Source organism: Diplotaxodon limnothrissa, linkage group LG18 (assembly GCF_057381915.1).
Source record: "Diplotaxodon limnothrissa isolate DT_005_m linkage group LG18, D_limnothrissa_male_GT1.1, whole genome shotgun sequence".
Lineage (NCBI taxonomy): Eukaryota > Metazoa > Chordata > Actinopteri > Cichliformes > Cichlidae > Diplotaxodon > Diplotaxodon limnothrissa.
The window spans coordinates 27946629-27971272 of NC_140613.1; the positions used below are offsets into that span (position 1 = coordinate 27946629).

Below are 24644 nucleotides of genomic sequence, written 5' to 3' on the forward strand. Positions count from 1 at the left end.
TGTGTGTGAATTATGCAGACCAGCAAACTACCCAAATTTCTACTTTGATAGAGGAGCTCACACTTGTCGATAATCAATGAATCTAATATATATGAGTGGATGCCAGATGGCTTCCCATTTTTGAGCCTAGTTCTGCACTTCGCACTGTTGCCATGTACTTGTTCTATGGGTGTTGGCTGATTGTTGAGGTCTTCTCTCTATTATTGTAGGGTCATTACCTTACAATATAAAGTGCCTTGAGTCAGCTATTGTGATTTGGAGCACAAAACCTGTGGCTATAGAAGTGGTTAGAACACCAGTATTCAATTATTTGGATGGATGAGTAAATACTTTTGGAAATATAGGGTATATAAATAAACTTAAATGAAGTCAGGGGCAAGCAACCTGCTCCATGATCCTCGAGACTCTAGTTTATTTCTGCTTCTGTTTTATTGTTTGAGAAAGAAGTTTCAGAAAAAGCAGCAGAAATTTAAACCATTTAGGTTTCAGTAAGTTAAAAAAAAGCCTTTTAACATGGTTAATTTTATGTTTTAGTTCTATGTGGATGCTGGCAACTTAAATTGGGTAGACTGTGTACAACTCTATATGCACATATACCATTTGACCAGGTCTCTCTTTGCACAAGCATCCCCCTTTGCATTTGTGTCTGTTTACAAATTGAGCTCTGTGTGCTCTGGAATTTAAAATGTCAACAAACCCTACCTTTTTCCCTTTGTAACATGTACTGTATTTCCACACTTATTTATTGTTGACTGTGGTCTTTAAAACATTATTTAGATCATACTGAATGACAAAGTCTGTTGTGATTTTTCTTTGTGTCTTGATTAGAATGTTCAATGTGTAAATTAGTGGGTTGTGTGTCTGATACCAACTAAAAAGACTGAAGTGCAACTGTGTTAAAACGATGCAGATAGTTGACCCTGGTTTCGGGGAGGGAAATATTGTGATAACGCTGCCCTTTGAAACTGCATTAAAGCCACATGACACTCTTTGATTGCTTTAGATTAGCAGGGCTACTCCTCTCACCTAGATTCCCAACAGGAAGGACTTTGAACACACACAAATCCAATCTGCTAATTCACTGAGGAATTTAAACAACGTATTCAGAGGAGCCTGCAGAGAGAAGAGCCTGGTTTACAGCTCAGGGAAGGGGGTGTTTCCTTTGTCATTCCCCCAAAACTTTCTCTGTGCTCAATTCAATTAGCGGTTGGTACACTGACGAGAGAACAATGAGGACAGCAGGAGTCTTTGTGTTTTTGCTGCTTAACGTGGTCATGGAAATAACTGGTGCTGTGGATAATACAAAGGGATCTAGTTCAGAAAAGTCCAGTCCCAAAAACAAGCTGAAGACAGAAGAGGCTGAACTTCCTCACACCAAGCCTGCAAGTTTTTCACAGTTTTTAGGCAAACTGCTCGTGGTGCCCATGGATGGGAGTCATTGGATAGGTCTTAAAGCCATTGCCCAGGAAATGGGTCGCCGTGGACACAGAGTTACGGTGGTGATGCCAGAGACCACCATACGAATGGGCCCAGGGAAACACTATGACACTTTGACCTATCCTGTACCTTATGACAAGGCTTACATCGACTCTGTGATGTCCACACACAAAGACATCATGAAAAAATCCTCACAGCCTTTCATGGAGAAGATCAAGAAACGGTTCAGACGGTTCCAGGCCATTTCTGATTTTCTGCACATCACTGCAGAGAAGCTGCTCTTCAATGCCAGTCTCATATCACACTTGTCCCAGCAGGTGAGTACAAATACAGAAGATGAACACAACTTTGGTATCAGCTGCAAAACCAACATTGGAGCTCAAGCTTTGCAAATTGTACATGGAGGGTCTTTTGCTTATACTGTGTAAGAGTGTTGGGATGGAGGTTCTCTTCTACAAGTTGGCAGTCCAAATTCTCATCATGTTGTACATCTATTAATGTAACTGTAGTGGTTGACTGTGTATAGTTCCTAAAATTTTAATTGTATATTATTATTAATAGACCCATGGAAAAAAAATAAAATAAAAAACCCACGCCACGCAGCCCACCCTGACACTAAGGTTTTACACATCAGGACATTAAAAGCTATATAGGCTTTATCAGGTCTCAAAATCGGGCCACTACAACTTCACATGAACTGTAAAACATATTACACCATGACCTTTATTTAAAACCTCTTAAGGACCAGATGATGTTTATTATGTCCTAATATGTAAAACCAAAGACAGGAAAACAGGTGAACTTTCTTTTTACCATATCTGTATGTGAACAGTGGTGGATGCTCATATTAAACTTAAAAGCTCAGGTCAGTACATGTGCAAGTAAACTGTAGACATCTAAATGCTCTGTTTCTGCAAGTGCTTTTTCTTCTCTTGACTTTGGATGAAGTCAGTGAGAGAAGATATGCCAAACATAAATGTACAACACTGGCTGGCGTAGCATGCACCTGGTGTTCAAATCTTCTGGTTATGAGCAACAGCCAATGAGGGAAAAAAGTTTACTTAAAGGGGGAGGGGCTATAAAAAAAAGCTTCGGCTAGACTGATGATGAACTCGGGGGCTGCACAATAGTGATGGGATTTCCGGCTCTTTTTAGAGATCCGGCTCTTTCGGTTCGACTCACTAAAAAGAGCCGGCTCTTTCGGCTCCGAACCGGCTCTTCAGGTTGTTTTGTTGCTTTAATTAATTTATTATTAACAATAATATAAAATTATGCACAAAAGGAATTACTAACGTAAAAAAACACGTACAAACTCCAAAACACATTTCTAGCATGAACTGAACTTCCAAAGCAGAGCTACTAGATCACTTAAATTACACAATTGAAAGCATGTGTGTATTGTTTGTGTATTTATACACAGGCACTCATATATATTCAAATAATTTAAAAAAAAGTTCATTTACCTGTTACTACCACACACCGAATCCGGTCGTTGGTACTTGCTGGCTTGTGTAGCCACTAGGTAACAAAAGCTCAACACTGCGCCCAGCATCCTGGAGCACTTCTGTTGTCTTTTGTACGTGTTTTGAGTTTTTATGTGCTTCTGAGTTTTTTGTACGTGTTTTGGAGTTTTTACGTGTTTTGGAGTTTGTACGTGTTTTTACGTGTTTTGGAGTTTGTACGTGCTTCAGAGTTTGTACGTGATTTGAATTTTGTATGTGCTTTGTCTGTAGGGGCCACTGTAAATATACTTTTATTTTTTCACTCCACATAAAATGTAATAAATAAATCATATAATACAAAAATCAACTATTCACATTTCAAATTTTAACTATTTAAATTTTCAGCTTTTTCCTTTTACAAATTTAAAGTGAAAACAACACAAAACACTTCAAACCACAACACAATTAAATATAAATTATAATATGAAAACAAAAAGAAGATGCATATTCTCTGTCATATGGGTCTGCATGAATAAACTTTCTGAATCCTTTATCATCTGCAACCGAAAATAGTTGTGGATGATTACTATACCTTTCTAATGTGACGTTGTTGTCCCTGGCTCTCTTTCTCTCTCTCTCTCTCTCCCTCTGGCTCTGTTCCTGTGCTACTGAGTGTAACTACCGCCCCTCCCCCCTCTGCCCAGCATAAAGCACAAGGCTCAGGTGCGAAGTGAAGCGGAAAAAAAGTGCGAGAGAGAGAGAGAGGGTGAGAGAAAGAAAAAAAAAAACCCACGTGACGGCTCGCGATAAGGAGCCGGCTCGCGTCGTTCACGTCAAAGAGCCGGCTCTAAGAGCCATTTCGTTCGCGAACGACCCATCACTACTGCACAAAGGTCCAATAAAGGATAAAAACTGAACTGTGAATCATGCAATGCTGTCCTACTTTCAAATGAGCATCATAGGTCCAGTTTAGCCACTTTATACCTTTCTACCTACAATCTGTAAAATCCTCCATGTGTGAACCATGTATGCAAGACAGTGTAGTGCTGACACACAGTGGAAGATTGACTCCTCTCTGCTTTTCCACCTTCTTCCTGTTTCACGTTATAGGACTTTGATGCCGTCTTGACAGATCCCGTGCTTCCCATGGGCTCATTAGTAGCTCGGAAATTAGGTGAGCTCCTCTGCACTCAGGTTATCTGTTTGCTTGTACACCTGCACATTTTCTCACCTATCATTACTCAATCACTTCCAGGTCTCCCTACTGTCAATCTGCTGAGAGGAATACCGTGTCACTTGGACATGAAGTCTGCTGGCTGCCCATCTCCGCCCTCATACGTTCCTCGCTATTTCACTGGATACACGGATAAAATGAGTTTCAAAGAGAGATTTATCAACACTTTGGTGAGCCAGGCGGAAGTTAGCATATTCAAGCCTTAAAGCACAGCTTTTCCAGGAATGTTATTTGCAATCTTCTTTCAGACAATGTATGGTCACGAACAAAACACTGTTCGTTTGTGACCATATTGATAAGGAAATATGTGCTGTACCTTCAAATGATCTTTCCTAAATTACTCTTCATACTTTATACTCACCTCATTTGTGGTCATGAGAGTATTATTTATTCCTTACAATTAGTGTCGGTCAAGTTACTTGCAAATAATAATTAGTTACTAATTACTGATCACTTCTCCATGAAGGTAATCCCATTACTTTACTGATTTGTTATTTTCAAAAGTAATGAGTTACTTTAGTAGTACTTTTAGTTACTTTTAAAAACACGATACACAACAATACATTATAAAACAATAAGCCTATCAGCCCCGTTTGATTTTTTTCTGAATATTTCATTTTATAAAATCGAATCAAATGAAAAAGTCTCTTTTAAAACTTGTTTTATTCATTTTAATTTTAAAAAAATTAAATTATATGCAAGAGTGTTTGACTTGAAGAAATGTGTTTAACTTTTAAACCTATTTTCTGCATATTCCAGCATGTAAAGTTTTAGTAACGCGGTAACACAGCGTAAAAGTAAAAGTAATCTACTTGCTTTTTTTGCAATCGTACTGCTTTAATTTACTCGTTACTTGAAAAAAGTCATCGGATTACAGTAACGCGTTACCGTCAATCTCTGCTTACAATGAGGTTCATTTGGGACAAACTAGTATGTCAGTGTTATTAGTATTACAGTACGTCTTAGTTTTTCTGTCTTCAGTTTTGGTGCTGTATTATTGTCCTGTAATGCCTCTGACCCACAGGTGGCATTGGTGGAGCCGCTGCTTTGCAAACTGCTGTATTGGCGCTTTGACCAAATAACCCGTGACTTCCTTGGAGAGAACGTGGGCGTGGCTGAAGTGCTTTCAGACTCTGATATCTGGCTGCTCAGGTAACACATGGAACGTCTGTGTATTGTTGACATTTGCTGCCTGCGTGAGTGTAAAAAACCAAAAAACTGTTGCTGTATTTAAACAGGAATGACTTCACGCTGGATTTCCCACGCCCACTCATGCCCAATATTGTACTGGTTGGTGGAATCAATTGCAATGTGAAACATCCTCTGCCCCCAGTAAGACTTTATGAGTTTTAGACTCTAAATGCATTTATGAACATTCTGATTGACACCACTTACCGTAGGACTGTAAGACCAATCAGGTAAGAGTGATAAATGCAAAGTACTTAAGTAAGTTTGTGTTTTGTCAGGATCTAGATTCCTGGGTGTCTGGAGAGCACGGGTTTGTAGTGTTCACTCTGGGCTCCATGGTGTCAGATCTGCCAGAGGAAATCACCTCTGTCTTTCTGGAGGCCTTCAGACAGATTCCACAGAAGGTATATCAGCATACAGCTTATCTTGTGTTATAAATAAATACAGCTAATCTTAATCTACAATAAAACTATGACAGGTCATATGGAGATACACTGGAAAGGTTACTGACAATGTCCCGGAAAATGTGAAGATGATGAAATGGGTCCCACAGAATGACCTGCTAGGTGTGTGTCTGCAGCAGCACATCCTGAAATGTGAAGCACGCTGATGTGTCACATCTCATAACATCTGATATTTCTGCATGTTTTGTGTCGTAGCTCACCCGGGAGCCCGTGCATTCATCACTCACGCTGGCTCACATGGTCTGTTTGAGGGACTGTGTCACGCCGTTCCCATGCTGATGGTGCCCCTGAACGGGGATCAGCCGGACAACGCTGCGAGGATGGCCAGCAGAGGTGTAGGAATCGTGTTGAACATTTTAGACATTAATACAGAAACTCTTCTGAAGGGGCTGAAGGAGGTCATCAATGACAGCAGGTGAGGGAGTCAGCAGACGGCTCACATTCAACCAAAACTTTCCATTTTGGTCTACAAAATGTTTTTTTTTTTTTTTCAAACAAGCACATCTTTAGCAAGCAGGTGACAGTCATGGGGGTTCTTTATGGAACATGAGGGGTTTCTATTTGCAGGACCACTGTGCACACCACAAACATCTGAAGATAACTGAATGCAAAACTTTTCCAGGTGCCTGTGTATCATGTGGTTTTTAGACTCAGTGAGACTTTCTGACCTTAACCCAACGTACTTGCCCTCTCATTTCACAAATGACTATTCTATGTGTAGTGATGATTGCAGCTACATGAGGTTGACTCCTTGGTGGTCATGCACACCAAAGAGTGTAACACTGGACCTGAATTTCCTGTATTAGCACAGCCTGACTTTTATCATTTTTTCCAGCCTCAGCATCAGAAACTCTTTTACTGATGTCCTCAGAAATGTCCTTTATTTGTGCCTCAGTGTATTTCTGAGTGTTTTGAATATCAGACTTGGACAGATCCCTGTGCTTTAAACTAAAACAGGGTATAGGCTTTTACTTTCCCCCTCACAGGTATGCATTGAGTGACTTTTTCTTAAGTAAATAAAAGGTCATCATTTGTTCAATTGGGTCCACATCACATTAACACAAGTCCTAAAATTAGATAAACCTGATGGTGGTCACATTAATTGCAAAAAATAAAAAACTCTAACAAACCTTCACTGTACCATCTGTTCTTGAAAGAACTTTACATATGATCTAACTCAGCTCACTGTCATTTAAAAAAAACCTGCCCATTTATCTGTGTTTTCAGGTACAAAGAGAACGTGAAGAAGCTGTCAGATCTTCATAATGATCGGCCGTCGGACCCGCTTGAGCTTTCAGTGTATTGGACAGAATTTGTGATGCGGCATAAAGGGGCGAAGCATCTCAAATCGACTCTCCATGAACTCTACTGGTTCCAGTACTTCAGCCTGGATGTAATAGTGCTGCTAACTACTGTGGTGCTTGTCTTTGTAATGCTGACAGCAAAATGCATGAAGCTATGCTTCCGTAAAGTGAGACGAAAGTGGAAGCAGGAGTAAGGACAGTTTTTTTACTGGAAGTACTGTGATGTTGTAATTGTATTCTCATCACGGTTTAAAGGATGTTTTGATAAAACATCAGTATCAATAAAACCTTAATGCAAAATGTTGATTACATTCTAATTGAATACACTTAAGAAGCCTTGTGTGATCACAAAGATATTTAATCTAGAGAAAACACAGAATATAATTAGATTCCATTACATATAATCTGGGGTTGAGGGGCAATGATGAGCATTAGTGGCCACCCTTCTTTGGAGGGAACATGGTGTACTCTATAGCCAGAGCTACAGTAAAGGCAGCAAAGCCCCACTTGAATCCTCTCAGCAGAACTTCTGACAGAGTCACAGCACGAGCGAAGCCGCCTGAATACCTCCACGCCTCGTTGCTGCAGAGAAAGGGAAAGTGACAGGAAAGAAAGACGGGCAGCAGTGTCAGATCACACAGAATATAAGGAGATGTCAGAAATATATCATACATGGGCAAAAATACTGACCGTGCCCATGGGTCCTTCAGACCCCGTGCAGCCAGCCTCTGCTGTGTGAACTCCAGTGGCGTTCCCTGTGTCTTCCACTGTCGCCAATCTGGCATGGAGAGCTTGCTGTGGCCGTGGTCACCTCCCATACTGGAAACATAAGCAAACAGGCCATTTTTTTAACCTTCACCTTACTGGCAGACTTTGATTTGCTTCTTGTGTCATCTGTGTTTTACTTAATGAAACACGCTCACTTTCAGTAGGTTCAGCAAATGGCAGCAGCTTACTTAATACAAACATGTTCAAACAGAGGAACTTTTATTTTAAAACAACAGGACAAAGTTCATTGTGACCAAATCTGCAACTTATTTCTGGTATCTGGGTGTAATCATGCAAATGGTTAATGTATTCAAAGGATGATTACATGAAAGCCACAAATAAGCTTAAGGAAATGAGTCCTGTCATTCTCTGTGAAACTGTACAGTAACTCTTTCTGTCTGTGACAGGTAAACACGCCTGTCAGGAATAAAAATCCACTTAACCTAATTTTTTTATTATTGTTTTTTTAATCACTGTTGTATATATAAAACTTTACATAAAATCTCATACTATAAGGCTCACTGTGTGCCTGTGGCAGTGTTACTTTCCCTATGCTGTTTATTTATTGTAGACTTTACTATGTTTATTATATAACCTGCTGCTGTAACACAAACATGTCCCCTGTGGGATCAATAAAATATCCGTTATCTGTCTATCCATCCCCTTTAGGGTGCTTAGCTGTAGATAAAAAGTTAGTCATAAAATTTAAGCTTTATTTACATTGCACACTAAAATTATTATGCACTATCGACTTATTTAACAAAGGGAACAAAAGCGCGAGAATCATCAGGATAAAATCTAGTGACTGTAACGACTATCGAGTAAATTCCGAATTATTAAAGATGTGTTTAAGTGCCGTGTATTTATTCAGTCCCACAAGCCATATTTGCTGCTAGGCTAAACGACACAAACACAAAAATGTTAACCTCGCTATTTACACTTCCTCGAACAAAGTTATCAGCGATTAACTCTCTTTAAATAGCCAACATTATTACTGTGTAGCCTGTCTGGTTAAACCCACCGACCTATTAGAGGATAATATGTCAATTAAACGTCAACTTCACACATACAAGGAGGCTAGCATTACGTTAGCAATGCATTTCTGTTTGCAATTCTTCTAACATTTTCAAACGCCTCTTCCCTGGTGAAAATATTGCTTTCCTGTCGCCTGGTGTGAGAAAGAAACACAAACGACTGTAATACAGAAACACCGAAGATTTTAAAGAGGAATAAATTCGGTACCTGAACAATTGTTGTGACCTCTGCTGCTGGGATAATTGTTACGACAGTTGATGCAGGAATACGGCAAATTATGGCACGGCATTAGGGACAAAACTCCATAACGCTTTTTTTTCACTTTTAAAGTCACGCTGTTTTGTTTTGTTTTTTTGTTTGGTGCCCGTGATCAACAAAATAACGTTATTTAATTATAAACATATGATTAATTTTCAACATCAAACACAGAACAACTACATAAATCCACAATCTAAATATATTTACACTTAATGACACTTATTATTAACATGCGGTGTTACCATGCTGAAACAATTACTATCGTCTGAATTTCTTTTTGTATTCCTGGCAGCCAGCTGCAAGATAGACATTTCATTTGCAAATGATTAGATGGTCTGAGACCACAGGAGAAAAAATGTCTGTACACTCTGCTGTTTGCACACAGGCCAAAACTGTGAGAGCCGTTTGTAATCATATACATGCTGTCGAGATCTTACCTCTATCTATATAGCGAGGATCACATTCTTTGGTTTCTCAAGTGCATTTAACACAATTAATCAAGAGCAGATGCAGGAAACGTTTGACATACTACATGCCTTCTATACCTTCTATAATACAAAATATCTACCAGGCAGAAAATCAATTTCCATATATTATCATTATTAGTAGTAATACTAATAGTAGTGGCGATTTCATATTCCTGTCAACTGCTGTAACAAAAGAATTTTCCTAAATATGGCATAAAATATTTTTCATTCCATACGTTCAATATATGATCAGACATCTTTTTAGACTTTTTTATGAGATAATGAGTTCAAAACAGACAGAGATGTTAAATCAAAAAAGAAAATTATATTGTTCTGTTTTACAGTTTTATTAAATTTTACTCACAGACTTGTTGACAGAATTGGAGAGAAAAATGATATGTACATTTCAAAAGTTGCATGTTACAAATCTTTACTTCTGGACACTTCTCGTACTATTAATTACATACAATTACGTGCAAATTCTTAACAATCAGTCACACACTACAAATACAGACTTTCTAACCAGGCCAGCACGGTGTGCTTAACAGTGTTTGTGGCTCAGAGTCCACGATGCCTTTTGGCTTAGGGATTTTGTGCTCTCGCGCGTCCCATGAGTAAATCAGAGTTTGCTTTTTGGGTTGACCAGTTCATTCAGAGCATCCAGGTTCTCCCCCTCTGGAGCTTCAGGCCATGCACTGTGGTCTGGAGACAAACACAAGAATTTAGCTCCTCGTACTAAATCTAATATATACTGGGAAGACTACAGTGCAGTTGTGTTAGAGAGCTATACATACTCTGTATCTCCCACATGGACTTATACAAACTTTGTCCCGCATCGACCTTCAACGTGGCTCCAGAAATGTAGGAAGCAGCAGGAGAGAGCAGGAAACACACTGCAGATGAGACCTGGGCAAAGACGGCAATTCAAAAATTGGTGATTACAGCTGTGATTTAACCTTTCTCCTTCTATTGTATGGCTTCACAACTACTTCTTTATATCCTCTAATACTGTTTATGGAGCACTGTGAGACCTTTGTGGTCTGGCTTCATTTTTTTTTAACAACACCAAGGGGAATTTTCAGGAGACTCTTTTTTCCTCTAACAAAGCTGGGAACTGGGTTGCAAACCTCTTCGGGCACTGCCAGCCTCTTCGCAGGAGTGAATGGAACGGACATCTTGAAAAGATGTGGTCCGTACTCTTTATAGTTCTCCATCGCTGTTTTGGAAAAGATTGTACCCTGCAGCCAAACAGAGAGATGAAAATCATGCGCATCTTGAAAAACTGAAACAAAACTGATTATGTGCTGAGCTGTACGCACAGGTGCAACAGCGTTGATTCGGACCCCCGAGGCTGCCCACTCGATGGCGAGGCTCTTAGTTAAGTTATCCACCGCTGCCCTCGCTGCTCCTGTGTGGCTGTCGAGGAGGAGGAGACACACCACGCAGCAGGCAATTTTAAAAAAAAAAACAACAACTATGTGACGTTGCACATTCGTGTGTGAATAATGAGGGAAACTGTTCTTACGCCATGCCCGGAAAGCCGTTCCACATGTTGGCGATGATGCTGACGATGGCGCCTCCGTGCTCCTTCATCCATGCTGTGTAGACTGGAGGGGAGAACAACAACGGTCACGCTGAGAGACCAAACCACAAACACCAAAGCCTGTGTTATCTGTGCCCGGCTCACCCTCCTTGCAGCAGTGGAAGGTTCCTGTCAGGTTGGTGTCTACCACAGCCTTCCAGCCCTTAGAGGACATGTCTTCTGCAGGGCTGCTGAACTGACCTCCTCCGTTGTTCACCAGAAAGTCTATACGGCCATATCGCTTCAGTACTGATGACACAAGAGCCTTCACCTTCAAATGACAGAAAGACAAAAAGAAAATCAGCCACTTACGCACTGAAACGAGCAGCAGATGCAGAGCTGCTCACCTCCTCCTCGCTGCGGATGTTACAGGGCACAGCAGTGACACTTGCAGGACTGGAGGGAGGGATTTTCTGTCTCATCTCCCGAGCTGCTGCCTCCAGCCTGTCTGCCTTTCTGCTGGAGATCACCACACTGCAGCCTGAAGACCAACAAGTGAGCCACGAAAAACAATTACAGCACTTTCCGAAATAAAGCTTCGAGTCAATTTACTGTGAAACAACACTGAAAGCCACCAGATGTTTGGTGTTTCCAGCTGTTAGCGAACACTCACAGCCACACTTTCACAGTGTCCCTGCGCGCACTTGACCGAGGGACTGGTGCGACTCTTACAGACTTGTTTGTATCTGTGTCGAAGTTCACTTGCTGTCACTCAGCTGCTCCTCACTTCAGACTCTTTGCGCTACAACAACTATTAGAACTCACTCACCCAGCTCCAGCAGCTCCGCAGAGATAGCTTTACCGATCCCGGTGCCTCCACCCGTCACTATTGCAACTTTGTGGTTGAACAAGCCCGGTCGGAAAACACTGGAAGCCGCCATGCTTGTTTCTGGTAGTGATGTGACGTTCTGTATCGAGGCTTGTGCAAAGCTTGTGTCGAGTAATTTAGGGGGCGTTTCCGCGATGCGCGTATCGAGGCTTGCTTCATTTATGGGAGGAGCTGAAAATGATGACGTCCGAAGCCTCGCTGCCCGGCTGTACCACGTGACTGGTTCATGAAGTGGTTCGAACTTTGCCGCGAGCTATGACAGCGATATAAACCCCTCAGACTTCATTCACAATGTGGGTGTTTGATGGAGAGTTGCGGTTAGTGAGAGTTTGGAGACAGTTTGGAGGTTTATGAGAGTGAGGAGAGAAAGTCAGGAGAGAATGGAGCCAGCTAAGAAGAGGAGGATGTCCTCCCCTGTGTGGGAACATTTTGATTTTATTCCTCCCAACAAGGTATGTAAATTTCTACAGAAGATGTATTTTCATAATACTGATGGTGCAATAAAACTTATGTTAAGCTGTCTGTACTTTTGTACAAGGTGAAGTGTTTGCTATGTGCCAGGGAGCTGGGATATAACAACAACACCTCATCCATGCTTAGGCACTACAGAGCTTTGCGTGTGAATAAGGGGGACACCGATTGTGGAGCAGGACCAGGTGAGCCATCAAATGTCATGATAATATAGCATGCAGTAATGTTACTAAATGATATAACAATATTATACAATGCAATAAGTGACATGTGTGATATTTATATTTGTGCTTTGTCTTTATTGTCTTTCCTCAGGAGAACAATCTCAAATAGATGAAGACCTGGTTAGCATGGTGGTTGAGGACTCCCAGCCATTTAGCATTGTGGAGGACAAAGGATTTAAAAGATTTGTTAAAACATTCAATCCTAGCTATGTTCTCCCCACTAAAAAGGCCATAAAAGCAGTGGAAATTTAGTTTTTACAGAATAAAATGTGGGCAGGACTGAGGCTCAAAGCCTCAGTGTGTAGCTGTCCATACCTCAACGTTACAAAAGCACAACCACTGTCCACACCCCAACCACACCTCACCTCACAGTAAATGATCATTTCCATTTTAAGCATTTCCAAATAATCATTTTCCATACTGCCAGTATAAATATACACCGTATAGTGCCATCACTACAATATACATGTTTTACACACTCCTTTTGTTGTTGACATTTACAGGCTGTGTGCAAAAGGCCACACTCTTCAAATTCATGCCAACTAATAGTTTTACGTCCACTAGGTGTCCTACTAGAGCAAATGAAGCTTCAAGAAGCTTTGCGCTGGGGTGAACCAATTGGATGAAAAGCTTCAGTGCTTCATGAAGCTTCATCTGCCCATCACTAGTTTCTGGGCCCCGCAGAGGAAAACCGAGGGAGCGTAGCACCAGCAGCGCCCTCTTCTGGATGTGATTTTAATAGATTTGAAAGAATATTGATTCCCAATATTAAATGGTCAGAGGGCAAATACTGATGATTTGTTGAATGATCAGTATTTGATCAGTATTTGATTTTTTACATTTTATTAAAAGAAACTGTCAGAGTTATTATACATTACAATGCATGCTCTGTGTGTGTTTGTATTTGCTGTGTTTTTGTTTTGTCTTCGATTGACTTTTTTTTTACTCACTATGTGTTTACCACTGCACAGTAGTTATAATTTTTTCTCTCTCTTCTACAGTGTGTCTTTTGTCCCATCTCCCTCCCCACCACCTCCAATCAGTCACTGCAGACGGCTGCGCCTCCCTGAACATGGATCTGCCAGAGGTTTCTTCCCGTTAAAAGTGAGTTTTTTCTTCCCACCACGTGCCACGTGCTTGCTCAGAGGGGGTTGTCTGATTGTTGGGAATTTCTCTGTTATTCTAGTCTTTATTTAACAATTTAAAGTGTAAACTGCTTTTGTGATTTGGTGCCACATACAGTCATATGAAAGCATTCGGGAACCTTTCTTCTGGATGGAATTATGTTTATTTCTTCCTTACAAAATCTCTCCACTTCATTTAAATCTGATGTCAGCCAGGTATTGACAGCCTGCTTCAAATCATCCCACCAATTTTCTATTACATTTCAGGTCAGAAGACAGTGATGACCATTCCACAACATTGTATTTCTCCCTCTGCATGATCCCTTTGTAGATTTCCAACTGTGTTTTGGGTCACTGTCTTGTTGGAATGTCCAACACCACAAACTTCAACTCTGTGAGTGATGCTTGAACATTATCCTGAAGAATTTGTTGATACTGGGTTGACTTCATCTGACCCTGGACTTCAACAAGGGCCCCAGTCCTTGAACTAGCTCCAAAGAATGATGGAGCCTCCATTTGACAGTGGGTAGCAGGTGTTTTTCTTGGAATGCAGTGTTTCCTTCCACTACACAAAGTGCTTTTTGTTATGACCAAAACACTCAATTATTATTTCATCAGTCCAAAGCTCTTTCTTCCTAAATGAATCTGGCTTATCTAAATGAGCTTTTGCATACAAGCCTCCCCCTGAACAATCTTTGTTTTCAGATCTTTTGAGAGTTGCTTTGACGATCCCATGCTGTCACTCTTCAGAGGAGAGTCAAAGAGAAGCACAACTTGTCATGTGCCACCTTAAATACCTTTTCTTATGATTGGACACATCTCTCTATAGAGTCCAAGGTTTAACAACTAATTTTGGTGTGTACCCAATTTTTTGCACAGCAGGTTTTTACATTAAATTTCATACAAGTAAATACTGCTTCACTAAAAATAAAAATCCTTGTTCATAAAACCAGGAAAACCATATTTCCAGATATTCCTAGGAGATAAAAGACATACCATTTTTTGTTTAAAATAGAGTGAACTATTATGATGCTGAGAGGGGTTCCCAAGCTAATATTACTTTTTCTTGACATGTGTCTTGATTAGAATGTTCAGTGTGTAAATGTGTGGGTTGTCTGATACCAACTACAAAGACTTTAGTGCAACTGTGTTAAAAAGATGCAGGTAGTTGACCCTCAGTGTGGCTCCAGAGAGGTTTGGAAAAACACTACTGTTGAGAAATACTGCGATAACGCTGCTCTTTGAAACTGCATTTATGTTTCAAAGGGCTAAAGATTGCTTTAGCAGGGTTATTGCACTCATGCTCCTCTCACCCAGATTCCCAACAGAGACACACGCAAATCAAATCTGCTAATTCACAGAGGAATTAAAACAACTTATTCAGAGGAGCCTGCAGGTAGAGCAGCTTGGTTCACAGCTGTAGAACTTAAAGCTCAGAGAAGGGGGTGTTTCCTTTGCCATTCCCTCCAAACTTTCTCTGTGCTCATTTCAGTCAGCCGTTGGTACACTGACTAAGAACTATGAGGACAGCAGGAGTCTTTGTGTTTTTGCTGCTTAACATGGTCATGGAAATAAGCGGTGCTGTGGATAATATGAAGGGATCTGCATCAGAAAAGTCAAGTCCTGAGAGCAAGCTGAAGACAGAAGAGGCTGAACTTCCTCACACCAAGCCTGCAAGTTTTTCACTTTTTTTAGGCAAACTGCTCGTGGTGCCCATGGATGGGAGTCATTGGATAGGTCTTAAAGCCATTGCCCAGGAAATGGGTCGCCGTGGACACAGAGTTACGGTGGTGATGCCAGAGACCACCCTACGTATGGGCCCGGGGAAACACTATGACACTTTGACCTATCCTGTACCTTATGACAAAGCTTACATCGACTCTGTGATGTCCACACACAAAGACATCATGAAAAAATCCTCACAGCCTTTCATGGAGAAGATCAAGAAACGGTTCAGACGGTTCCAGGCCATTTCTGATTTTCTGCACATCACTGCAGAGAAGTTGCTCTTCAATGCCAGTCTCATATCACACTTGTCCCAGCAGGTGAGTACAAATACAGAAGATGAACACAACTTTGGTATCAGCTGCAAAACCAACATTGCAGCTTCAGCTTTGCAAATTGTACATGGAGGGTCTTTCGTTGGTATGGAGATGCTGTTCAATATGGTAGTCCAAATGCAAATGTTGTTGTATTAATGTAACAGTAGTGGTTGACTGTGCATATTGCATTAAATATTAATTGTATTATTATTAATTGTCTCATGCAAAATATGACATCAAATATAGGACTCATTTATCAGTTATGTAAAATTACAGTATTAAAAGATAAAATACTAACTGAACAGAAGAACGTTGAGGTTTGTGGAGAATTTAGTCGTGATGTGGGAGATCTACAAAGTGAGGCAGATGGGTTTCCCACCTGTGGAGTTGATCATGCACAGGATTGTGGCTCAATCCTTATTTCCAGCACTGGGAGAGAAATGGGAGTCTGGAATTATGGGCAGGTTGAGACGATGGAAAAAGAACAACCAGGGAAGTCGGGGTAGGTTTCCAGTTCTTTAACTGAAGAAGCCTCTTGAATGAGAGTTGAAATGTCTTTAAGAAATTTGAGGAAGTCCCGTTGCTTTCTTTCCAAGCTATTTAGACAGCAAGGGAAACCAAATTACCACCGTGTGGATGGAGACAATCTGATGGGGAACCAAAGTCAAAGCCCCTGGATAACCAAGCAGATAACCCGGAAGTGCTGGAAGCACCTAAAAGGAGGAAAATAGAAGAACCACGTGACACGCCGCCTGCCCCAACACTTCGGTTTCACACATCAGGACAATAAAAACTACATAGTCTTCATCAGGTCTTAAAATCACTCCAACTTCACATGAACTATAAAACATATTACACCATGTCATTGTTTATTTAATACCTTTAAAAACGCTTAAGGACCAGATGATGTTTATTATGTCCTAATATGTGAAACCAAAGAAAGGAAAAAGGGTGCACTTACATTTTACCATAAGTGTATGTGAACAGTTACAGTGGTGGATGTTCATATTAAACTTCAAATTTCAGGTCAGTACATGTGCAAGTAAACTGTAGACATCTGAATGCTCCATTTATGGTAGTGTTTATTCTTCTCTTGACTTTGAATGAAGTCAGTGAGAGAAGATAAATGTGCAACTCTGGCTGGTGTAGCATACACCTGGTGTTCAAATCTTCTGGTTGTGAGCAACAGCCTGTTATGAAACGGCTGTGTGCAGGCAGGAAAAGGACCCAAAGTGCAGACTCCGGAGACAGACGTGAACTCAAAAAACAGCTTTAATGCTGAACTCAAAGTAATAGTGATGGCTCGCTTGAAGCTGAAGCTACGGTGCGTGTGTCAAAAAAATCAACACACTGCTTCAGATGCACTGTGTTGAAGCTTGATTCGTTTGGCCAGAGTCACGTGCACTGAAAAAAAGGGATTGGCCAGCTCTTAGATTTACGTAAGCATCTTGCGTGTATTTAACACAATTGCCTCATGCTTTAAAGTTAAGTGTAACTACATAGTGTAGAAACTACATGATATGCAGAGAGGCTAGATTAAATTGTTCATATCATGTTCAAGTGAAGTAAGTCAAAAATATATCAATGTTAAATCCTGCGACACTGCACGGGTTTCAGACTCGCACTCTTTAGATCGTGGTTTCAGGAAGGCATCCATCTCAGTCAAGTCGAGCAGCCACCTCTACTTTTTTTAGTACACCAAAAAAAGTACATTGGGTGGTTGTTACATTAAAAAAGTCTAACTTGTAATTTGAACACAATAATTTCATGTTTCTATGAACTTAATGAAATCATGAAGAATTTGTACGAAATTCAAAAACTTAATTTGTTCTTGTTGAGACGACATGATACAATCTAGTAAGAGTGGTTAGTTGCTGAACTCATGAAATTCACAAGATCACACAAGATTTCAAACTGCAGGAAAATCACTGGAGTTATAAGAGGCAGACAACTACACACACACACACCACATGCATGCTATTGCTATTTATTGTGTATTATTACAAAAACAAAAAAATTCTGCATCAAATACAGGAAATCACATTTCCTAGATTGTTGGCATGGTGGTTAGTGCTGTTGCTTCACAGTAAGAAGGTCCTGTGTTCAAATCCACATTCTGGCTAGTTTGCAGGTTTCTCTCTGGGTATTCTGGTTTCCTCCTGCAGTTAAAAGTCATGCAGTTATTAGAGTTAGGGTTAACTAAAGAGGACAAGAGGAGTCAGTTTTGTCCCTCGAGTTCTTCTTGCCCTCCTCTGAGCACAGTCCGCCCTGGACTGCGTCAAACAGCACTGGGTTCAGGTCTCTGTACTCCCCCGATGCCACCTCAATGACTGGGAATAGAGAGGACAAGCTAATGAGAACGATGCATAACATATAAAAAGTTATGCATGGATATACACTTGTAATCAACTCACTGAAATCAGCTGGAAAAAGAGAACAAAAAGAAAAAGAAGGGGGAAAAAAAGAGTTAGGGTTAACTGGTGATTCTAAATTACCTGTGAATGTAAGTGTAAATGGTTGTTTGTTTCTATGTGATAGACTGGTCAGCTGTCCAGGGTGTACCCTGCCTTGTAACCTATCACTTCAGGGTTATTTCCCAGCCCTCCTGCAACCAGGATAAAGATAGAAGGATGATAGTTGTTGAAGACCCATTCAATTTTTATGGTAACCAGGATCTAGACTTTGTTGAACATTATGTAATATGAAGACAGCATGTAGTATTTAAGTGACCAAGTAGTATTGGGGTAAAAGTTATTGAATAGTGTTGAAATAAAATGACAAAATTGTGAAGGATTAAAATATTCCAAGAGCTCAACTTACTTCATCTGAACATGTTTCAATCGCGTTTTATGAACACAAAATGCACAGGTTTACTGAATATGAAAAAGTTGTGTTGATTTAACTCAGTTGTTTAAGTTTCTGCCAAAGCAAAACATTTGTGTGCAACCAGTGTCCACTATTGAATCAAGTAAATCCAACATGGCCTTTTTTTCAGTGTGATTAGTGACGTTCGAAGCTTCATTTAGAGCCTAATTGCTTCGGTATCTGATTCAATGGTTTATAAGGAAATGAATCATTCGCGGGATTTGTGGAGCGTTTTGATGGTGACAGATAGCAAACCACTGAGAGATTTGGAGCCAGCGAGGAATAGAGGAGGTTCTGTTGTGTGGGAGAATTTTGAGTTGATTTTTGTCAATCGGGTGGGTTTTCCAGCTCTGTGTTCTGGCCGTTTGCTTTTGTTTTGTGTGTGTTTATTATATCTGAAAACGGGAAAAAGGTAAAATGTCAAAAATCTGCTTCTATAATATAAATATCATTAAATAACTTTAGAAAAACTTCCACTTGACTCTTTACATGTAATGTTGTAAAAATATATATTTTATTGTTTAATTAATCTTAAACTGTTAGTCTGCCAAATGTGCAGCAATTGAATTTATTTATTCTCTTTATCTGATAGTTTGTGGGGCCCAGTTAGACTGTATAACTGCATCTCTACCAGTTTCTCTGCACTCCAGCCTCTTCTGTGCCATGTGAAGGGATTTCCCTTAAGGCAGGAGGAATTATCTAAATATAAAAGGAACAGGTTCGGCCATCGCACAATGGAACAAATTCTCTTCTTAAATAAAAATGAAAAAGGGTTACTTTAAATGCATCATGTTTTTAATTTGCAATTTCATAAGCATTTTTCCTTTCCATTTCACAATCAATTCTGCCCCCAGGTCAAAAATATGTCTGGGAAAATTTCCCTAATATAATATTATTTATAAATGTACCCGTCTAGCGGTTAATTGCATAAGTGCATGGAGGCAAGACCTCAGAGCAGAAGCATACTCCATAATGTGTTGTACATTATCATATGTATATTATATGTAATGTGGTATTTTTCAATTATTGAATTTACCAACATCAAGAAGTCACAAGCAAAGAAAGACCACACCATGGTGCATGTTTAAACAAGAAGAGTTTACTGGTCAAAATTATTTATTAAACAAATAAACCACATTTTTTTAACCACCAAAAAATACACATTCAAAGCAACACAACGGCGGCCCAATATCAGACAGAATTCCACTCTGTAGAGTGAGCAATCTTAATGAAGCAGTTGGTTTTATTTTGTGGATTCAAGCTGCTCTTCATATTTTTGGCCACCAGATGACACCAGAGAGGACTGTGTTTGAAGCTTCGGTGCTTCAGAAAGCTTCATTTGGCCATCACTACTGAACTCAAAGTAACAAACTTCCAAAGTACAAACATTAACACAGGTAGGAAACCAAAAAACCACAGCATGGGTGAGGACAGCTAAGAGTAGATCATGACACGGACACAGCGAAACACAGGACTTAAATACACAGAGGGAGCAATCAGGGAATGGGTAACAGGAGGGAAACACAGCTGGGGCACATCAGGCCTGACGAAACAAAGGAAGCAAAACCAGATGCATTTACATGAGACACGGACTTTCAAAGTAAAACAGGAAACATAACACAGAGACGCAAACTTGACAAGGGGATACAGCTGACAGGGGAGACAGAGCAACTAGAGAACACACAGACATAAACCATGAGACAGAACTCTAACAAAGAAACCAAAGACTAGAAATGATAAATAATATAATAAACTCAAAACCCTGGGTCAACGACCCAGGCATCCTAACACAGCCAATGAGAAGAAAAGTTTACGTAGGGCAGGGGGAGGGGGCTAAAAACGCTTCTGCTGGACTGATGATGAACTTGGGGGCTGCACAAAGGTCTAATAATGGATCAAAACTGAACTGTGAGTCATGCAATGCTGCACTAGATTCAAATGATCATGATGGATCCAGTTTAGACACTTTATACCTTTCTACCTACAATCTGTAAAATCCTCCATGTGTGAACCATGTATGCAAGACAGTGTAGTGCTGACACACAGTGGAAGATTGACTCCTCTCTGCTTTTCCACCTTCTCCCTGTTTCACGTTATAGGACTTTGATGCCGTCTTGACAGATCCCATGGTTCCCACGGGCTCATTAGTAGCTCGGAAATTAGGTGAGCTCCTCTGCACTCAGGTTATCTGTTTGCTTGTACACCTGCACATTTTCTCACCTATCATTACTCAATCACTTCCAGGTCTCCCTACTGTCAATCTGCTGAGAGGAATACCGTGTCACTTGGACATGAAGTCTGCTGGCTGCCCATCTCCGCCCTCATACGTTCCTCGCTATTTCACTGGATACACGGATAAAATGAGCTTCAAGGAGAGATTTATCAACACTTTGGTGAGCCAGGTGGAAGTTAGCATATTCAAGCCTTAAAGCACAGCTTTTCCAGGAATGTTATTTGCAATCTTCTTTCAGACAATGTATGGTCACGAACAAAACACTGTTCGTTTGTGGTTTCAGTGTTATTACTATTACAGTACGTCTTAGTTTTTCTGTCTTCAGTTTTGGTGCTGTATTATTGTCCTGTAATGCCTCTGACCCACAGGTGGCATTGGTGGAGCCGCTGTTTTGCAAACTGCTGTATTGGCACTTTGACCAAATAGCCCGTGATTTCCTCGGAGAGAACGTGGGCGTGGCTGAAGTGCTTTCAGACTCTGATATCTGGCTGCTCAGGTAACACATGGAACGTCTGTGTATTGTTGACATTTGCTGCCTGCGTGAGTGTAAAAAACTAAAAAACTGTTGCTGTATTTAAACAGGAATGACTTCACGCTGGATTTCCCACGCCCACTCATGCCCAATATTGTACTGGTTGGTGGAATCAATTGCAATGTGAAACATCCTCTGCCCCCAGTAAGACTTTATGAGTTTTAGACTCTAAATGCATTTATGAACATTCTGATTGACACCACTTACCGTAGGACTGTAAGACCAATCAGGTAAGAGTGATAAATGCAAAGTACTTAAGTAAGTTTGTGTTTTGTCAGGATCTAGATTCCTGGGTGTCTGGAGAGCACGGGTTTGTAGTGTTCACTCTGGGCTCCATGGTGTCAGATCTGCCAGAGGAAATCACCTCTGTCTTTCTGGAGGCCTTCAGACAGATTCCACAGAAGGTATATCAGCATACAGCTTATCTTGTGTTATAAATAAATACAGCTAATCTTAATCTACAATAAAACTATGACAGGTCATATGGAGATACACTGGAAAGGTTCCTGACAATGTCCCGGAAAATGTGAAGATGATGAAATGGGTCCCACAGAATGACCTGCTAGGTGTGTGTCTGCAGCAGCACATCCTGAAATGTGAAGCACGCTGATGTGTCACATATCATAACATCTGGTATTTCTGCATGTTTTGTGTCGTAGCTCACCCGGGAGCCCGTGCATTCATCACTCACGCTGGCTCACATGGTCTGTTTGAGGGACTGTGTCACGCCATTCCAATGCTGATGGTGCCCCTGAACGGGGACCAGCCGGACAACGCTGCGAGGATGGCCAGCAGAGGTGTAGGAATCGTGTTGAACATTTTAGACATTAATACAGAAACTCTTCTGAAGGGGCTGAAGGAGGTCATCAATGACAGCAGGTGAGGGAGTCAGCAGACGGCTCACAATGTGACGTTTGATCTACATGATCCTTGTCATTCAATCAAAATGTTCTCCTTTGGTCTACAAAACATTTTTTTCAAACAAGCAAGTCTTGCAGGTTTTCCCAACCTTAAAAACAGTACATTTGAACAATGACTGAAGCTAGCCCTCTGAGTACACAATGGGTCATCATTCTAGCTACATTTCCATGATGGTGACTCTTTGCTAGTCAAGCACACCTAGGGAGTTTCCTATATACACACAAAGTCTGACTTTGTAGAGAGGCTCTCATAATCTTTTTCCAGCCTGAGCATCAGATACTCTTTTACTGATGTCCTCAGAAATGTCCTTTATTTGTGCCTCAGTGTATTTCTGAGTGTTTTGAATATCAGGCTGCAGGCTTTTACTTTCCCCCTCACAGGTATGCAATGAGTGACTTTTTTGTTTGAGTTAATAAAAGGTCCTGATTTGTTCAACTGGGTTCACGTAACATTATCTAATTTTAATTAGGACTCGTGTTAAACTTGATGGTGGTCACATTAATTGCAGAAAATAAAAAACTCTAACAAACCTTCAAACACTGAACCACTGTACCATTTGTTCTCCAAGAGCTTTAAATATGATTAAATTCAGCTCATTGTCATTTTAAAAAAACCTGCCCATTTATCTGTGTTTTCAGGTATAAAGAGAACGTGAAGAAGCTGTCAGATCTTCATAATGATCGGCCGTCGGACCCGCTTGAGCTTTCAGTGTATTGGACAGAATTTGTGATGCGGCATAAAGGGGCGAAGCATCTCAAATCGGCTCTCCATGAACTCTACTGGTTCCAGTACTTCAGCCTGGATGTAATAGTGCTGCTAACTACTGTGGTGCTTGTCTTTGTAATGCTGACAGCAAAATGTATGAAGCTATGCTTCCGTAAACTAAGACGGAAGAGGAAGCAGGAATAAATACAGTTTCTTTTTACTGGGGTTGTTGTGATATATTTTGTAACTCTGAGCAACACAAACACAAAAACCCTGACATTTGCTATTTTCACTTCCTCGGACAAACAGCGATTAACTACCTTTAAGTAATTAATTAACATTATCACTGTATTACCTGCCAGGTTAAAATCACCGACCAATTAGTGGACCTCTGGACACTTGTAGTGCAATTAAGCAATCAGATAAGTTAAACTTTACTCAACTCATTCTTCTTGCTTCCTCCACTTCTGTACCATTGTATTGTTGAATTCCCTCACAGCCACTGTATTCCCATGTTGTTGCAGTATATTAATGAATAACCTCGTATTGTGGATGGATTATCTCAGTTGTTCTCCTGACTTAAGTTTGGTCCGTTTACAGCCTCACATTAACTTTTATGGAGTGAAAAAAAGTTAACATTCATCCTCCAGCTTCACTGTGTTTATGTTATGCTAACATAGCTGTGTCGCTAGCGATCACGTAGCACCATTATATACCAGCTAGTCCAACTTCAGTAACCCTACAAAAGTAACTGCTGTTTAGTTTCCTGTCTTCATTTATATTGGAAGTGATAGCAGAGCTGTACGTTTGAATTTTTTCAGAAATCTCACAGTCAGAACATGTTATATCCAGAGATGGGCAGTAACGCGTTACTGCTGTAATCTACTACTGTAGATTACTACTGTAATCTGATTACTTTTTTCAAGTAACGAGTAAAGTAATTAGATTACCGTTACTTTCCCGTAGGAACGCTGCGTTACTGCGTTAGTAAAACCGTGATTTTTTGCGAGAATGTCTCACGACAGTGACGTAAGCGAGTGCGCCGTTAGTGACAACAGCTGTGTGCAGATCAACAATGGCTCACATATCGATTGTGGGAGAGAGTATGAGCGTGCAGCACTTAAAGTGTGGAAGTACTGACCTTACTTTGAGTTTGACTCCATAAAAAGTGACAAAAACATTAGTGTCCGTTGTGCGTGGGAAGAAAACTTCTTTTTACAGCGAAAAAACCCCCTAAACTTCCGAGCAAGCACCGAGTGCGCAACGACGTAATGGGAAACTCACAGAGAAACTCGCGGATTCTTCAACTGACCGCGGCACACCTGCACCAGGGTAAACCTCCGCCTACCGCAGTCCTGCTTTACAGGTGAAAATAGAGCAACGGGACCGCTGAGTCTTTGACTTTATTTATTTTCTGCTGTGTTTTACTTGCATCTATTTGAAAGAGTGAGTGTAAACACAAAAAATATTTTATTTTATGTGCTGGAATGTGCAGAAAATAGCTTTAAATGTTAAACTA

General features: G+C 40.5%; 4 protein-coding genes across 5 annotated transcripts; 2 read left to right on the forward strand and 2 right to left on the reverse strand.

Moving 5' to 3' along the window:
• The first annotated feature begins 1053 nt into the window (after positions 1 to 1053).
• Positions 1054 to 8068, forward strand: LOC146613888 (UDP-glucuronosyltransferase 1A1-like). The gene is made up of 9 exons (XM_085378772.1): positions 1054 to 1754; positions 3990 to 4053; positions 4135 to 4283; positions 5138 to 5265; positions 5352 to 5445; positions 5580 to 5705; positions 5780 to 5867; positions 5961 to 6180; positions 6993 to 8068. The coding sequence occupies exons 1-9, from the start codon at positions 1230 to 1232 to the stop codon at positions 7261 to 7263; spliced, it is 1665 nt and encodes a 554-aa protein (XP_085234898.1). The 5' UTR covers positions 1054 to 1229; the 3' UTR covers positions 7264 to 8068.
• ndufb3 (NADH:ubiquinone oxidoreductase subunit B3) lies at positions 7413 to 9144 on the reverse strand. Its single transcript, XM_085378774.1, has 3 exons — positions 9080 to 9144; positions 7760 to 7888; positions 7413 to 7651 (listed from the first exon to the last, which is right to left on the reverse strand). Exons 2-3 carry the CDS (start codon positions 7885 to 7887, stop codon positions 7501 to 7503), a joined length of 279 nt encoding a protein of 92 aa, XP_085234900.1. The 5' UTR covers position 7888; positions 9080 to 9144; the 3' UTR covers positions 7413 to 7500.
• A 791-nt stretch (positions 9145 to 9935) lies between these two features.
• On the reverse strand, positions 9936 to 12097 carry LOC146613890 (peroxisomal trans-2-enoyl-CoA reductase-like). Of its 2 annotated transcripts, none has more exons than XM_085377937.1 (8): positions 11949 to 12097; positions 11527 to 11660; positions 11285 to 11450; positions 11123 to 11204; positions 10917 to 11013; positions 10725 to 10835; positions 10392 to 10503; positions 9936 to 10299 (listed from the first exon to the last, which is right to left on the reverse strand). In XM_085377937.1, exons 1-8 carry the CDS (start codon positions 12058 to 12060, stop codon positions 10217 to 10219), a joined length of 897 nt encoding a protein of 298 aa, XP_085234063.1. In that variant the 5' UTR covers positions 12061 to 12097; the 3' UTR covers positions 9936 to 10216. The 2 variants fall into 2 exon arrangements, with proteins under 2 accessions (XP_085234063.1, XP_085234064.1); XM_085377938.1 differs by having other exon boundaries at positions 11793 to 12016.
• Positions 12098 to 15117: 3020 nt separating this feature from the next.
• LOC146613891 (UDP-glucuronosyltransferase-like) lies at positions 15118 to 23363 on the forward strand. The gene is made up of 9 exons (XM_085378771.1): positions 15118 to 15872; positions 20834 to 20897; positions 20979 to 21127; positions 21336 to 21463; positions 21550 to 21643; positions 21778 to 21903; positions 21978 to 22065; positions 22159 to 22378; positions 23059 to 23363. The coding sequence occupies exons 1-9, from the start codon at positions 15348 to 15350 to the stop codon at positions 23327 to 23329; spliced, it is 1665 nt and encodes a 554-aa protein (XP_085234897.1). The 5' UTR covers positions 15118 to 15347; the 3' UTR covers positions 23330 to 23363.
• The last annotated feature ends 1281 nt before the right edge of the window (positions 23364 to 24644 follow it).